Here is a 16,983-nt window from a genome sequence, read left to right as displayed (position 1 = left end):
AAGGATGGATGAATAGATAGATTCTGTGCCCAGGCTGCCTTCTGGGTGGGGGTCCTAGGCAGCTTGGTTTTTGCATCTGGCCTTTCTATTTGTAGGGTCCCATTGGTCTCGACGGCAGGCCGGTAAGTGGACTCTTGGGGTGAGTAGACCCTTGAGGTGGGCTCTGTCCCTCCTCTGACCAGCTTACTCACCTGGGGCTCCTGGTCCTCCTACAGCCCGGATTACCAAAAGATATTTTCCATAGAAGGAAAACTGTCCAGGATGACATTGCTAATGGGAAGGGGCGGAGGAGCTATTTGAATAAGTCACCCCTGACCTCAGGTGGCAATCACTATAGTCAAGTTGGGTCCTCAGTGTCCAGAGTAAAAGTCACATGCTGTCCCAGTATCACCGAAGTGCCAAGGTATCTCCTATTCTCCTCAAATTTGGCGTTCCCTCCACAGCCGAGGCTCCACATGCATACCTGGGTCCCGCTCTGGTCACTATACCCTTTTTTGACCTTGGTATCCTGGTCCTAGCATTTTCATAGGAGTTGGAAGATGGCTGCCTCTCCAAAGCTCTTAGAGCGCCCAGAAGTGCAGGCACTGAAGATGTAATGTATATCTCTCAACATTTCTTCAGATAGGGGTTGTCATCTCAGGTGGGGACCTGGTCACCTGCCCAGCAAGCCACATGTAGCCCAGAGACTACAGTGGCAACATCTTCTCACCACAAGGCCAGGTATCGCCCCCACGATGTAGCTGGCGTTGAGGGAGACACCGTCACCTCTGTTCACCTTTGAAGAAGCAGGTGACCACTAGTGCAGGTGGGAACGTGAAAGGGGACATGGGCCTGTCACCTGTCCCTGGCTCATCCAACCTGCAGGTTAGGGTCTGACTGAGAAGTGATCATGTGACCACGTGAGAGAGGAGAGAACCTAACCACAAAGACTAGAGAGGAGCGTGTTAGAGCAGGCAGGGTGAGGGACTCGATGTTGAAACAACATACATGAAACCCTTTTCCTTCCAGGGCCACCCCGGACCTAAAGGGGAGACGGTAAGCCCCCCCCCACTTCCTTTCCTTCACTCTATATGTAGGGGACCAGTCTTGTCTGAGTCTTACAAAGGGATAGAGCCTGCCTGTCACTGTCAGCAGGCCCTAGATCCTCACACCATACAGGGAGAAGTGGCAAGCCTTTTCTCTCCTGCACAGGAGACATTCAAGGTATCTGGCAAGCTTTTTCCAACATGATGATAGAACACTCTCCAGGTCGGGGTGGGGTGGTCTTTTACTTTGCCACAGTGGCTTCCCCTGAGCTGTTCTAGGACTCTCCAGCCCTGCCACTGTGAGCCCGCTCAGAGTTTCCTAGTTTCAAGGTAGATCCAGTTATGAGTCGGAAGCAGGAGGAAGAGAAGCCTTCTCTACATCTTGCCAGACTGAGGCCACACACCCAGATGCTCAGAGGTCCAGAGACCCGGCACTCTTGGTGCTTCCTCACAGACCAGCACAGAGCTAACAGCTACCTCGGAAGCTCAGGCAAGGGTTCAGATTTGCAACGCATTAGACTGGAAAGGACTAACCTTCCGTGGCCTCACCCTGAGCTGTGTGTGAACACTGCTGTTCTCTTGGCACTGGGAGGCAGAGGTGATGCCAGCCACCTTCTCCTCTGGCCCCATGAAGGTCTGCAGAGCCTTCCCTAGAAGGGCCAGCCCACACATGCTTCTGTTCTGTACATCAGCATGGGCCTCCTTAACCAGGGATTCTTCCTGAAAGCTTACCAGACACTGAACCCTACTCCCTAGAACCAAAGGATAAGACAACTTTGACAGAAATGCCAAGTCCCCTTGTGCCTTCCAGGGAGCTCAAACCATGGATTAGGGGATCCAACTCAGCTTCCTGTCTGTACCACAGGCCTCACACAGTGTGCCTGCAACACTAGCCTACCCCACCCATGCCCCCAAAACTTTCTGGTTCAGGAGAGCAGGAAGCAGGCTGTGCTGGGGTATCTGGGCACCCCAAGTGAAGGATGTAAGGTCCTTTAGAACAAAACACCCCAACAGCCAAGCCTCCCATGTAGAGGGGTCTTTGAGATGTCCATGATTGGAAAAAAAAAGCTGAGGGGGTAATGGAGAATATGGCCACACCCACTGAGGCTTGGCATAGAGGGTCATCCCATCTTGGATGAGTTGGACATAGGCCGACGTGACCTGTAAGACTTTGGGACAGTCTGAGAAGCTCCGAGAAGCCCAGGGTCTGTCCCCAACCCAGCCAGGTATATTTCTGTGATTTACCCACCCACTGACACCTGTTTTGTTTTGTTTTTCTCCCACAGGGCCTGGTGGGTCCTCGAGGACAACCGGTTTGTAGCTCCCCTTCCTTGTCCCCAGCAGGGAGGTTGGGGACCATGTGGCCTGGGATTTGAGCCCTGACAGTCATGTCCTTCTCTTTGTAGGGACCTCAGGGGCAAAAGGGAGAAAAGGTAAGTGCCATTGAGGCTTCCTGTCAGGCAGAAAGGTCACAGTGGCCAGACAGGGGCCATGGTGGGCACTTGCAGACCTGAGGTTTTGGGGGGTTTTCCCCAAAAGATATTTATTTATGTACATGTGTGCTCTCTCTGCATATCTGGGTAACTGGGTGCCAGAGGAGGGCATCAGATCCCATTACAGATGGTTGTGAGCCACCATGTGGTTGCTGGGATTTGAACTCAGCACCTCTGGAAGAGTAGCCAGTGCTCTTAACCACTGAGCCATCTCTCCAGTCCCCAGACCTGAGTTTTACAGAAACCCTAGAGGTGCCCAGTATGTAAGAGAAAAACAATGACACTTCCTCACATATTAGTCTTGACTCTGAAAACCCTCGTGCAGTTTGGTCCTCTCTACCTGCCGTCCCGCAGGGCCCGGTCACTCTGAGATATGGACTTACATATAACCTCCTCCATGATCTGTCGTTCACTTTCTAGCCAAGATTTCTAGCCAAGCTTTACCCCTGGGCAGTGGTACAGGAGCCTGGGACTGTTGGCATAGGGGAGGTACCCCCAGAGAATCCTGCTAGCCACAAGCCATCTTAGAGTCTGTTGACCCCATCAGGACACCTCTCTAACCTAGGGGTCGGGCTGAAAACGGAGCTGGATATAATTCCTAATGCTACCATCGTGGCAGGTGGCATATGGTGGGGGGTCCTATTCCTGCACCCCATGTCGCCTTCCCTGGGCAGGCCCTAGGGGGTTCATCCTATTGCCTACTAGAGGCAAGGGAAGGGGGTCCACTTCATCTGCCTCAGAGAGTTCAAGGTAGAGCAGTGGTATCATCCAGTGAGAAAATACATGGTACGTTACGGGTTTACAGATCCCCCTAATACATGCCTAACACCGCTTTCCGCTTTCCTTCTCTCCTCCCCCCTAGGGTCAGTGTGGAGAGTACCCACACCGGGTAAGTGATACTTCAAGCCAAGGGATTCTCTGTGGGCCATCCTGAAGCCCAGCCACTAGCAGGGTTGGAGGGTTGAGGGTCAGGGAGTTGGGAGAGGAACCTGCCCTGCCCTCCAGCTAACCATGACTTGGTATCAGTACTGCGTCTGGAGGTCATTGTGTCCATTTGCAAGGAGTTGGCCTCCTTTGGCCTTGTCTGTCTGCCGAACAAGTGTCTTGAGAGTCTCTTGAATGTGTGTGTCGCTTTGCCCCCTGTTGGCCGGGAGGGGTGCATGGGTCTGTGTGTTGTTGCTTCTGCCCTGTGTGTGATGTGTGTGTGTGTGTGTGGCACGGCAGGGGGTGGGGGGCAGTTCTGAACAAATAGGAGAGTCTTCTGAGTTAGTCATGGTTTCAGATGCCCCAGATCTCCAGGAGGGGAGATCATCTGAACACAGCATCCTTTGGGGCAGTGTCCATCTTGCCTGTTAGGAACACAGGAAGCCTGTCTCAGCAGGAACATGGTGGTGGGGGTGGGGTGTTTCTGGTCTGAAAGGGCTCCTCCCCGACCCCTCCTGACCCTGACTTTTCCTGACTTCATCTAAGCAAAGGAAACCCAAGGGTCACTTGTGCACTTGACAGCAGAGCTCTTGCTGGGGACAGAGAGGGACAGAGCCCTTCCCTGATTCCTCCCTGAAGCCTCAGTGCAACAGCATGAAGACCACACGTATGATGCTCAGGTCTGGGCAGCAAGTATGGAGTAGAGCATCTTAGGTGGCCCTTCCACCTCTAGGGACCTCAGTATACCACATACACACACTCTGTTGTCCTGGCTGCCATTACAGCTGGGCAGGGTAGAGCTTAGGGGTGGAGCCCATCACAGACCCCCCCCCTCACTCCACCCCTACCCCAACACAAACCAGGCTCACAATGTATTTGACTCTTTAGGGTCTCTGGGAAGGTGTGGCTACTATGGCCAGCCTCTGCCCAGCCTTTGCTATCCATGCCAGTCCCTGACATCTGGGTCCCTGGATCAGAGAAAGGCTGTGCTAGGTTTGGTGTAGAAGAGGCCCAGGCCAGCAGTGTCACAGGCAGAGCCGGTTTGTCAGTGGGGTGTGCTTCAGGGCTGCAGGACCCTGCTGTTCCAACCAGCCCGATCCTGATACAGCACCAGAACACCAGCTGTGTTTATTTGAAATGATAGTCTCACAAGATGGTTTTATTATCCAAAAAAAAACCAAAATGGTATCCCCTGCCCCTACCCCCACCCCCAATCCCCACCAGCCCAGTGCAGCAACAATACAACTGCCGGAGCTTCTGCAGTGTGCCATCCAGCCAGTAGAAATGCTCAGGTCGGGGAGAGAGAGAGCTTTCTGACCCTCAACCCTGCATAAGAACAGAGAAGGAGACAGTGATAGAAGGTTCCAGAAGCAGAGTCTGAGGACTGCATTCAGGCAGGGATGGAAGATTTAAATACCCAACTGGCAGGCAAGTTGATTTAGAAGACACTATGAGTAGGGAACATAGCAGGTTACTTGCTTACCAAGGGATAGGCGGGAGGAGGGACAGGCAGAGTGGGGAACATTGACTGGTCTCCAAAGAGCCTGGCTAGTCCCTACCTCTTGTCTAGCAGGAAAGGAAAGGGCTAGACAGTGAGTGGGAAGTCCCCTAGTATCAGGCAGGGTTACTAGGAGGGTCTGTGGGCCTTCTCCTGATCCACATGACTCAGTCTCTGCTGCCTTCCAAAGCAGGAGTACCCAGGCGGCACGCTAGCAGCTCTGCGCTCCAACCCAATAATGTCCCTAAAGGTTTGTCGGTTCTCCATGGGCTCCAGCCCCCTCTTGGCTGAGATGCTTCCTGGACACAGTGCTCAACATGGCACATCTCTGGGCCCCAGCATGGGAGGACGGGGCTCTGCATGGCTCAGTGTGTGGCAGCTGTCCCTAGAGGGTGTAGCAGGAAGAACCTTAGGAGGGCCCCCAGATGGGCCCCTAATTCCTAAGCTGAGTGTGTTCTCATAAAAGATGGATGGTAGTTCTTAACATACAACCCCACCCTCCAAGGCCTCTGACGAACTGAGGGGCCTTAAACACGGGTGGTTGAGCCCAAGGTCTTTGTCTTCTTATGGGTTCTAACCTTCAAGCCATCTCCTCAAGTTCCGCCTACCGGAGCAGGGAGACAAGAAGCAGCAGAAATTACCCCAAATGAAAAGGCTGTTAAGCTGGGCGTGGTGGCGCACACCTTTAATCCCAGCACTCAGGAGGTAGAGGCAGGTAGATTTCTGAGTTCGAGGCCAGCCTGGTCTACAGAGTGAGTTCCAGGACAGCCAAGGCTACACAGAGAAACCCTGTCTCGAAAAACAAAAACAAAAACAAAAAACAAAAAGAAAAGGCTGTTTGCTAATGTGATCACAAGCTGCCTGTCCTCCTAGAAGTGGTTGGCCGTTCCCAAGGCATCTACTGATTGTGCCAGCCCCAGAGTGAAGCCTCAGCAGCACTTTGAGTGTGCCACACAAGCCACACCCTCAGCCAACTCAGCCCCCGGGGAGCCAGGCTTCGCCTCCCTTGACCATGGGCCTCAGATTCGCTGACATCAGCCTTTTTTGGTCCCACCAAAAAGGAACCCACAGGGGACCACACGCCAGCCTGGCTCCACGCACCAATTTAGCTCATCCTGTGGCTCAGCCCAGTAGCCGCTGTCCACCCAGCAGGCCCGGGTGGGGCAGTGCAGTGTTGGGTGGTGTATATCACACGGCCTGAGCAGCCTGGCATGGCTTCAGCGGTGGGCTTGGCCAGGGAGAGCCCCACTTCTGGAACTCATAGGGGCTGCTAGCCAGTATCCAGAGCTGAGGAAAGATGCTCCTAAGAGAGCCAGAGGCGAGATCGGCATTGTGGCGCATTGCCCCTTTAGCTGAGCCTCCGGGGTGCCCTTCCCCCAATCTGTCCTACTGCCACGTTTACACTGACCGCTCCTCTTCTCTTCTCTCCACTTGGCCTTCTTGGTGACTTCCTGCATCGTTCTGAATACCTGCGACCTCTGGCCTTTGCCCTCTGGCCTTCCATCTTCTATCTTTCCTCAGCTGTTGCCTCTCCTCAATTCAGTGCGGCTGGCTCCACCCCCAGTCATTAAAAGGCGGACCTTTCAGGTAGATACCAATGGGGTTTCCCCAGGGGCTTGGCACGATCTGGGGTCCTGGAAGGCCAGCTGGGTTATCCATTATGCCAGAACCTGCTTCTGACCGTTACAGTAAGTTAGTAAATGTGGGAATACACACAACACACAGGCCTCATCACGACATGATGCAACTACAGGCATTCTGACATCCATTTTGCAGGCTACCTTGAAGTCTTTCAGTGGGTCGTGAGTCAAGCGCCACCATCTGTCTTTCTTGCACAGATGTAGAAATAAAGATTCAGAGGGTTCAGTATGTTGCCTGAGGTCAGAGCCCATAAGCAGAAGAGTAAGGATTTACACCCAGGTTCTCTGTCTGTTCCCACTGTGCCTCAGCTCTGTAAAATAAGGACAGGCACAGTGACTGTGATAAAATCGAGGCTCAGAGAACGATTCCCCCAAAGTTACCTGTGTAGCTAGAGCCATGGACTTGACAGCCAGGACTCTGGTGTCTGTGTTCACACTCCCTGTGCGACCCTAGACACATAGCCTGCTAACTGACCACGCAGAAGCTGGGTGTGAGGAAGGAGGGTGTTGGTACAGCAGCTTGACCCACAACCAACAGGCTAACGCCTACTTTCCTATCTTCCTGCCTTGCTGCCTCCAAGGAGGGTTGGCCAGGAACAGGACTCCAGGGACAACGCAGCTTTGTCCCTACCGTCTGAAGTCACATGAGGCCTGTCTTACTTGTCATCTGCCTTCTATGGCCCAGGTGTCCCCAGGGCCCAGGGAGCTGGGAGTGGCAGGGTCTTGAGCTACTTGCCTGGGGAGTCCCATAGCTCAGGAGCATGGATACTCACGTACCTGACTGAATAAGACCGAAAACTCACACCAACGAGCAGCTAAAAATAGAGTCACATGGTACACGTGCAGCCTATTCAGCATTCAGCCCATTCCTGTGGGCTACGGATCGCATTACCCACCAAATCCTTGAGAGCCTCTAAGGGCTCCGAGGGCTGCTCAGGAGGCTGCTAGCTGGCCAGGCCCGCTGACTGCCACTCATCCTGCTGCAGACAGGCTCTGCATTTAGGGAAGCTGGGGTGCTGCTGCTTCTAAACATGCCCTCTCCATACAGCTACTGTCTAGCCCAACTTGCACCAGCCACGGTTTGTTGGACATTTATTGGTGAGACCTTGCTGTGAGAACTGCCTGATGGGTTGTAAGGGGTGGCTCAGTTGATAAATTGCTTGTCGGGCAAGCAGGAAGAACTATGTTTGGATCCCTAGACAGAATCCCTGGGGCATTCTGGCCAAGCCACTTTGGCCTAACTGGTAATCTCCAGGTCCCAGAGAGAGACCCTGTCTCAAAAGAAATGACAATAGCCCCTGAGGAAGTACACCCAACACTGATGTCTCTCTCTCTCTCTCTCTCACACACACACACACACACACACACACACACACACACACACGTGCATACATACACACACATGTGCACATACATATGTACAAACACACACGTGTGCCCATATATACACCCAAGAACCATGCATGATTAATTGCACAAGCTGTATACCAGCTCCCTGTGGGCCATAGTTTTCATTTCCAGTTGGTAGAGGAAGACCCTAAAGCAGTGGTTCTCAATGTTCCTAATACTCCGATTACCTACTAATAAGGTTCCTCATGTGATGGTGAGCCCCCAACCATAAAATTATTTTCGTTGCTACTTCATTAACTGTAATTTTGCTACTATGATGAATTGCAATGTAAATAGCTGCTATGCAGACAGTCTTAGGCGACTCCTATCAAAAGGCCATCTGATCCCAAAGGGATCGTGACCCACAGGTTGAGAACCACTGCCCTAGAGGGTCCAGAGGTAGATCTGGCCACCACCTGTTGCCGTCTCTGAGTCTAAGACACAGAGATGGCCATGCCAGGATTTTCTGTACTGCAGAGCCTGGTTTCCAAAGCAGAACCAGCAGGGGTTGACCTCATGCCTGCTACAGACTCTCTGAGGAGTAAGGGTTTTATACCGCCAACCATCATGGGACATGAGATGCCTTTACCCATTAACTCTGTATTGATTGTACACGTTATGCAAGATGGTCTCGGGTTAGCAGGAAGGGGAAGCTTGTGTAAGAGCTGACGTGCTTAGCAGATGGTGCTGGAGACCACTTCCAAAGTGCAGGGAGCTGGCTGATGAGCCCTGTTCCAGTGAGCAGTGAGACAGATGAAACTCAGTGGCCTTTGACCTAGGGTCTCATTTGATCCCCTGGAACTGATAATCAAAACCAGCAAAAGCTGAGACAGGAAACAGGGACCCTGTGCTTCCATCCTGTCTGTGGTTGGGAGGCCTGGGGCTGGGGCAGGGATGGGGATGATGGACTTGCTACATTAAGAGAGAGGGAGAGGCAGGGTGCAGACCACCTGGGCTGAGCTCTGGCACTGGGCCAAGCTAGGGGCGTGGCTTGTCTCTCACTCACTGTCCATCTCTGCCACTGCTGCCAGGCCCCCTGCCCTGGCGACCATGTCCCCTAGAAGCCCTCACAGCTCAGCCACTCGATGCCTTGGTCCTCTTCCTGCTGCCATTAGCCCCTGCATGCATTCACCGTCACTGTCACTGTCACCACAGCATTGTCATCTGATCACCGCCCACCGCCTTTCCGAGCAGGTTCCACAGAGGCCTCAGCAGATGCATGGCACAGGGGGGCAGTGTGACTACTGCTCCCAGATCTTCTCTCTAATGCGTATTTTCTCCAACTTCAGGGGGAACAAAGCCAAGCTGGCATCCAAGGCCCTCCAGGGCCACCGGGCCCCCCGGGACCAAGTGGCCCTCTGGGACACCCAGGACTGCCAGGGCCTATAGGACCACCTGTAAGTATCCCTCCCTCTCTTCTTCAAGATTTGCTCCCTAGAAGTCTCCAGACAGAGCTCTCTAAACCTTGAATAGCATCCCAGTGACAAAAACATTTTGTCAAGGGTTGGAACACTGAACAAGAAAAGCTATCCATGCCTGAGACTCTACCCACCTGTTGGCCATCCCAACTCTACCAGCAAACCTACAGGGCTGTGCCAGTCATGGCCTCCAGGGGGCAGACTAATAAGCTATGCCCTTAAGTCACTGCAGAGTGCTTGGGAGAAGTCTCAAGGGACTTGGGCAGCTGTCCCTGTCCCTGGTTTGAAACCAGGCAATGGATTCTGGAAAGGTTCAAGGGGGCATGGCTTCTGATGACTGTGTCTATCAAGGTAAATGCAGGATCCATGCTACTGGGCCACCTTGGAGGCAAGCTGCCCTGTCAGTGAGGTCCTGCATCCTGGGACCTGAGGATTAGCAGCCGCTGCTGGGGACGGGTGCCATAGACACTCTCTTCCAGTGACAGAGCAACCCTCAACTCATTCATTTGGCAAACTCTGGCCTCCACAGCCACAGCAGCACAGAAATAGTTGTGCACATAACGTCTCGGATAATCACTCAAGTTCACGTCCAGGTCCCTCAGCTGCTGTGACCTTTAGCCATCGCGAAGGGTCCCTGTGAGCTGGACACCACCTCTGGCCACCGTAATGTCTGGTTCAGCCAGGGTGGGCGGTACTGTAGTGACAATCTGCGTTGCTCAGAACTGGCTACACTGAGTCCCCGAAGGGCTTATTTACGGAAATTTCCCTCCCAAGACTCCAGGGGGAAGACTAGCTTTGCCTCCATCAGTTGGTAGATGGGAAAGTAGAAAAACTGAAAGGAAAGCAGTTTAGAAAACCAAGCAAAACCAAGCTTTCAAAGTGCCAACCACTGCCCTCCGACCCAGTACTGGGCTCTCACTCCCTGCCTGGCAGTTAGCCGGGCTTTCGTTCGTTTGTTCGTTTGTTTCTTCTTAGTCTGTCTATAAAAGAATGGACCCAGAGTGTCTTTTACACCAGATAAAACAGACTAGACCTAAGCTTCAAGGTTTGCTCCAGCCCATAGACCTCCGCCCAAGACCACAGTATCCAACTACCCCTGGCCTCTCCCTTGGTGCCCACAGGCCCCTGTGCCCACACCAGCTTTCCATGGCCAGCTGCTGTGGTTACCACCATGGAGAGGGGCCTGCCGAGCTCTTCTTCAGGGGTTCGGAGCCTTGCTGGGCAAGGTCGGCTTTCCAGCAAGGGTCCTCAATTAGGAGGTACACGGGTAAAAGCCACATTGCCAATTTAGCCCTAGGCCGCTGACCTACTTTCCAGTGGGTGAGCACAGCCGAGTTGCCCACAGTACCCACATGGCTCCAATCAGGGACGTTAGCCTGTTGTCCCCATGTGCCCTCCCAACATTTCAGTGACTCTCCAGGGCATCCCGGAACTATCTGGCTGGGTGGGGGGTTCTCTGCTCCAGCCTCCACTGTGAACATGGCTAACCTCCCCCGCCCACTTGCTTCCACAGGGTTTACCCGGGCCTCCTGGACCAAAGGTAAATGCTTGCCTGAGTGGCGATTGAAGTCAGCTGAGCAGGGAGCTCAGAGGGACTGAAGCAGAGTGATGGATTAAAAGTGGTCCATTTTTTTTTCAAACACCATCTCCTCTGATGAACTGTTTTGGTCCTAATGGAACCTCTTTCTTGGTTACATTAGGTGTGCAGGCTAGCTGAGCAAGCACTATGGTTGGCATGGGAAGTACAGCCACACTGAGATGTAGTGGTTCAGTGTTTGCCTAAGCTGTATGAGGCCCTGGGTTTGAATCCCCAGCGTTTTATAAAGTATGACGGTGTATACCCTATCCCCAGAAAGTGGAGGCAAGAGGGGCAGAAGTTCAAGGTTACTTGTAGCTATATAACAAGCCAGAGGGCCAGCCTGGGCTACGCGAGACCCTGTCTTTAGGGGGAAAAAAATCTAAGAAAGAAAAAGAAAAGAAGAAAGCACAATCTTGCCTGCCTGAGAGTTTGTGTTCTATCTGGAAACACAAGGCAGACAGAGGCCGTGACAGGGTCACAGTGTTCCAAAGCTGTCAAATACAGAAAAAAACTCCAAAGTGATCTGATCTCTTGTGAAATTTTGCCTGGAAGCCCATGATGACAAAGACACCCTCGCTTTGAAGTCAGAAACCCTGGGGACCAAAGGACCTAAAGCACTGGTGGTGGCCGCCACTTTATAGATGCGGAGGCAGAGCTGGGGAGGGGCTGCAGAGAGGAATGTTTGCTAAAACCCAAACTGGATATTCTGGGTCTCTAACAAGCTGACCCCTCCCCACACCCTTCAGCCATCAGAACAGTATCTGGGGACCTTGGGTGGCACGGGGGGGGGGGGGGGGGGGGGGCTGGGGGTTGGGGGGGGGGGGGGGGGGGGGGGGGGGGGGGGGGGGAGGGTGCGGGGCTGGGGCTGTTGTTGCAGAAATAGCTGGGTCTAGGGGACCTCCAGAGAACAGGAGTGTCATGGAGGCAGAAGGTGGTATTGCATAGCAAAGAGCACCAGCTGGTCTGGCATGGAAAGCCATTTGGCTTTTCTTTTTCTCTTTTCTTTTTTACCCCCAGGGAGACCCAGGGATCCAGGGCTATCATGGCCGTAAGGTAAGCAGGAGGGGGAGGGGAAGACTACCTTTTCCTTGGGGAACCCAAGAGGGGCCTCATTACAGGGGTGCACACAGGTCAGGGCTGAGTGGAGAACGGTATATGTTCACCCATGTGCCAGCCCTGTGACTCTCCGTGTTTGTTTATAAGGCTGTCCGAACACTCTGGAACAAATGGGAATTGATGGGACAGGGCGTTGGCAGGTTGGTGGCCCAACCCAACCTCAAGTAAAAAAGTTCTCTCTTGTTGATCTGGGTGGCTGGGTCTGGTATCTGGACTGGTCGAGCCAGAGTACTGGGTTCCCTCTACCACAAACTCCATGCTGAACCTGGAGGGGGACAGAGACAGCCCTCCCTGCTCTTAAGACAGTTCTCCGGCCAGACAGACAAGCATTCCTGTACAGACCGCCTTACTGGCAAAAAAACAAACCAAAACAAAACAAAACAAAAACTGTTAAGTGCTACCACTGCAAAGCATGCTGAAAGCAGGGTAGAAAGATAGACCCCAAGTGGGAAGAGTTGAAGGAGCTTCCTGGGAGAAAACAGCCAAGAGCTCAACCATGTGACTGGGCATGTGTATCAGCTAGCTAGTGCTGTGTAACAAAGTATCTCTAATTAGCTGGCTTAAAAAATCAAGATTATTTCTTAGGTTCCTGTGGATTGGTAGCCTAGGGTTCTGCAGTTCCACCTGGGTTTACAGGAGTAGGGGCTAATCATATGACAGCTAGGAGACCAGAGATAGCCTATTCAGTCCTGTGGGTAGTGCTGGCTGGTGGGTTCCACTCTCCAGGTGCCTGTCAGTATCCAGGAGGCTGGATGATGGCCTTCCCCACAGCCAGGTAGGCCCAGGACAGCCTTTGAGGTAGGCAGGTTCAAGTACAAGTGATTTGATATAAAAAGCCAGTGTCCTCACATACAGCAATTCCTAAGAACCTTCTGCTCACATGGGTCACACAGCCAAGTTACCTGCATGGGAAGAGACCTGGCTGCCTGATTGAAGGGGTAGAAAAGCTTTGTGGACATTTTTGGTCAGTCTCTGTGGTCCTTCAGCAAATCTGGGAGGAAATAGCATTATAACCTCTGGGGCTGCTGAAATTTGCTTCCACTGAGCAAATGGAGAAACTGAGGCTCACCCAGGTCTCAGCTAGAAGTCGTCAGAACAAGAATTCAAGTCAGGTCTGGGTCCTTCTCATGGTACCAGTGTTCTAAGGATCCTAGCCACTGGCTCTAAAGCTCCAATACCTTTTAGAACCCTCCCGAATGCGAAATTCAGCAGGAAGGAAAGGTATGGGCGGGGGTGGGGGCGGGGCGGGGCGGGGGTCTTGGAAAGAGACTCACTCAGCCGGGAGTGCACACCTCTCTCTCTGGGTTCTGGTGGCTGCCATTGCTGTGGTGTTTTATGGGTGCCTGGTGGGGGAAACGGTGAGACACAGAGATCTTTAATTAGTTCTGCATAAACTGAGAAAGAGAGGCTCGCGCTGTGTCAGGAAGTGGAAATTATAGCCCCCGCGGTTGCTTCCATTCTCTCACCCGGACTCACAAAATTTATTGCCTCCTGATGCAGCACGGGTTGGTTTTCCCATTAGTAGTGAGATTGGCTTTCATGCTGTGAAGGGGCGGGGGCCCTGGCAGAAGAGTCCCCGGGGTCACGGAGGTGCCCTTGGCTGGGACTGTGTTGTGACGGGTGGCATCGGCCTCTGCTGCAAACCAGAAGTCCAGTACCTCAAAAAGAGTCCAGGGAACTGTTGGCCTGTGGATGGAGAGGGCCCAGCTGTGGACGAGGGTGTCCTGATACTGGCCCCGTGCGCATCATCACCCTGTCGTCCTCCGTGTGAGCAGGTGATAGTCAGGTTCATCCAGTCCAGGCATCCCTGCATTTACAGAGAATCAGCTCAGGCCCACTGAGGAAGAGGCGGCTCCTGGGGAGGAGGAGGCGGCGGCGGTCGGGCTCAGGCAGGGACCTCTCTGCCTGACAGGAGAGGAGAACTGTGGTGCTCACCATGGTGGCCCTCCTGAAAGAGCAGTTCTAACTCCATCAGGGACTTCCTAAGACCAGGAGAGACAGAGACAGACAGAGAGACAGACAGAGAGACAGAGACAGAGAGAGAGACTGCTCTACATGAGTTGAGGTTGCAATCCCTTCTTGCTCAGGAAGCCATGGCTTCCTGGGCACAGAATGACCACATGCATCCCCTGGAGGCCCTTTAGAGCTTTGTGAGGTGTAATGCGTTGGTACCTTGGGGCCCCATCTTTTTATCCTACATCTAGGACAGTCAGAGCCTCCTCAACTGTAGGATCCAAGGGCAGCCTGCTCAGCCCCTGATCCCACCTCTCTTTGCTAGGCCACGCCTCTTTGCTAGGCCACACCTCTCTGCTCCTCTCCAGAAGTCTCTTCTCATAGTTTCTAATAGCCAAGACCATAGCCGCCCCTTCTACCTCTCAGGGCCTTCACCCCTCCCAGCACCCTCCCTGGTAGCTTCAGTATACCCCTCCCCCTCTTCTGGTGCCCTCGTCCTATCACCGACCCCTCAGTGCACCCTAGCCCACTAGCAGAGGGGTCCCCCAAAAGGAGACAGACACGTGCTTCCTTTACAGTCCTGACGTCAGACGCTTGTCATTCATATACCCAAAGTCAAGCGAGCACAGCCATGCTTCATGTCTTAGTTTAGCCAGAGTGCAATGGCACCCGTCTCACTCCATCCTTACCACAGCCGGGGCAGAGACCGTTATCACCCAGGTATTAGCACTTCGCTTAAAGTTGCACAGATGGTGAGGGAGGTCTCGCCAGCCTGTATTAATTTGGAGGAGGAATGGACATGGGTGCATGTTTCCCCCTTGCCTCCCCCCCGCCGGGGGATGACGACTAGTGAGGGTCACACTGAGCTGAGACAGCTATGTAGCTACCCTATCGTGGTCACAGTAAAAGGCTGAAGGGGGAGGCATCCTTAGTGTGGCAGGTGGACCTGCCACATGAGCTCCTCTTGCTCTGTCCCCCAGGCATGGCACACGAGGTGGAGTTTAATTTCTCAGCCTATGAAGTCTGAGGAGGAGACACTCCTGCCTAGACTTTGCATGTATTTATATACCTGTGTGGTACCTGCTTGACCCAGATTTATGGCGAGCATCTATCTACCTTAACTACACTGCACAATGCAAAACATGGTCTCAAACACCACACATCACAACTTTGGGTCTCCTTCAGATCACTGTGGGTCACAAGCCTGGTGGGAGGGAGGATCCTTGTTTTGTTTTGAATGTTCAGTTTCCTTTAATGACCCCCCCCCCTCCATCTCCCTTGAAGGGCAGGTGCAGGTAGCTAGGCGACTGGCAAGACATGTTCACGGAAAGGTCTTGCCTTGATTGACAGCTTTGCCCACATGCTGGAAGGCCCGCCTCTCAGAAAAAGTACTCTCAAACCAGGATCCAGTTTCTGCCATGTATACAACTCATAGTCCATGAACCTCCTACATGCTGGAACAGGGTACCAGACAACTCCATAGGCATCCCCTTAGGCCCCGCCCCCTTTTTGAGCCCAGGCTTACTTTCAACCCATTTGGTCGTTGAGGATGGCTTTGAACATCTGCTCCTCTGACTTCCCAAGTGCTGGGATTTTAGCAGCGCACCCCCACACCCAGGTTGTGTGGTGCAATTGTATTGTCCTCCTGTTCAAGTCCCCCCAGGAAAGACTTTTTTTTTTTTATCTCTAGCAAAGTGTGGATCTCAAGTTTGTTTTCCCCAGCCCAGAGTTGGGAGGCGGGTACACCCGCTCTGTCTGACTCCAAAGCCATAGTCTGAATGACTTTGCTACCTGTGTGTTAGTGTCTCCAAGGGAATTTCGTGTTCTGAAAGGCTTCCTCTTTCTTCTTCCCTGGAAGTAAATGAGGTTGATGTTAAGTTGTTCTCTTTGTGGAAACAAAGATCACGGCTGGGTTCAGACCTTACAGGTCAGAGAATGTAGGTGCACCGGTACATTGCTTAGAGGAATCGAGAGCGTACATTCCAGTGGAGTGGCCCTCAATAGTTGAGCAGGTGCTTGCTTCTTAAACAGCCTATCTGGGACCTCAGCTACTCCTGACAGATCCCTGTGGCCCCTGGCTCACAGAGGGTCCAAGTGACCCAAGTTCCCTGTGGCATTTCCAAGCAGCAGAAGGCACACAGGATTTTCTATCACTGTTGGGAAGTCCCAGTGAGGACATTCAGACTCCTGAAAAGGATGCAGATAAGACCAGGGAGACAAGAACCCCAGATATGTGGCCTCGAGGGGACTGGCCCAACCCCAGCCCCCACCCCGTGACCTGCTCTGCCCTCCAGAGACCACAGACTAATGAGAACTGACTTCTCTCTTGAGACTTGAGTACATATCAACAGATCTCAAATTTCGATTACAAGCCAGCCGCCCTTCCAAAGCCCCAAGCCTTCAGTGGGGCACCGGACCCAGGAATTCCCTGGATCACTTCCTGCAGGCCCTAATTACCGGAGGACCTGGGATTTCCAGGGTTCCGGTCCTTGCTTCTGGGCAGGGCAGCAGGAACTCAGTCACCTTTTTCCAGGAAGGACAGACCAAGAGCTCTTGCCTGGGACAAAATGTTGTGTCTACTCTCCTTGTCCCTCTAGCTTCCCCAACCCACTGTAGAACTCCCCAGCACTCTCAGCCACTCAGCCAGGCAATCCCTCGCCACCTGCAGAGAACAAAGATGGTGTTTCACTGACCCCTTGTCATAGAGCACTGGCCTCAAGTTAGGGAACCCATTCATCTCCAAGGCCTGCAGGCCTGCCAGCCTGCCGGGCCCTTTACTTGGCTGTGGGACTGACATCGAAGCCCCACCCCTACTCCTTCCAGACAGACCTCTTGCCAAGTCCCTGTGCAGCTTGTTCAACAAACAGTAAATCACCAATTAGGAAGCCACACCCACCGGCCAAGCTTGTGCCATCCTGCCAACTCTAGAAAGGATGAGTCCTCACACT

General features: G+C 53.1%; 1 protein-coding gene across 1 annotated transcript in view; it reads left to right on the top strand.

Annotated features, from left to right (window-relative positions):
- Positions 1-16,983, top strand: part of Col13a1 (collagen type XIII alpha 1 chain) — a 139,975-nt gene that overhangs the window by 81,823 nt on the left and 41,169 nt on the right. The window contains exons 9-17 of the mRNA XM_029542607.1: positions 96-122; positions 1,009-1,035; positions 2,312-2,338; positions 2,432-2,458; positions 3,381-3,407; positions 6,462-6,527; positions 9,259-9,366; positions 10,901-10,927; positions 11,984-12,019. Of these exons, the coding sequence (XP_029398467.1) occupies positions 96-122; positions 1,009-1,035; positions 2,312-2,338; positions 2,432-2,458; positions 3,381-3,407; positions 6,462-6,527; positions 9,259-9,366; positions 10,901-10,927; positions 11,984-12,019 (372 nt within the window). The remainder of the gene's footprint in view (positions 1-95; positions 123-1,008; positions 1,036-2,311; positions 2,339-2,431; positions 2,459-3,380; positions 3,408-6,461; positions 6,528-9,258; positions 9,367-10,900; positions 10,928-11,983; positions 12,020-16,983) is intronic.

The sequence above is a fragment of the Mus pahari genome, chromosome 9 (genome assembly GCF_900095145.1).
Source record: "Mus pahari chromosome 9, PAHARI_EIJ_v1.1, whole genome shotgun sequence".
NCBI lineage: Eukaryota > Metazoa > Chordata > Mammalia > Rodentia > Muridae > Mus > Mus pahari.
The sequence above is the reverse complement of the archived record's forward strand: the minus strand, read 5'-3'. Positions and strand labels throughout refer to the sequence as shown.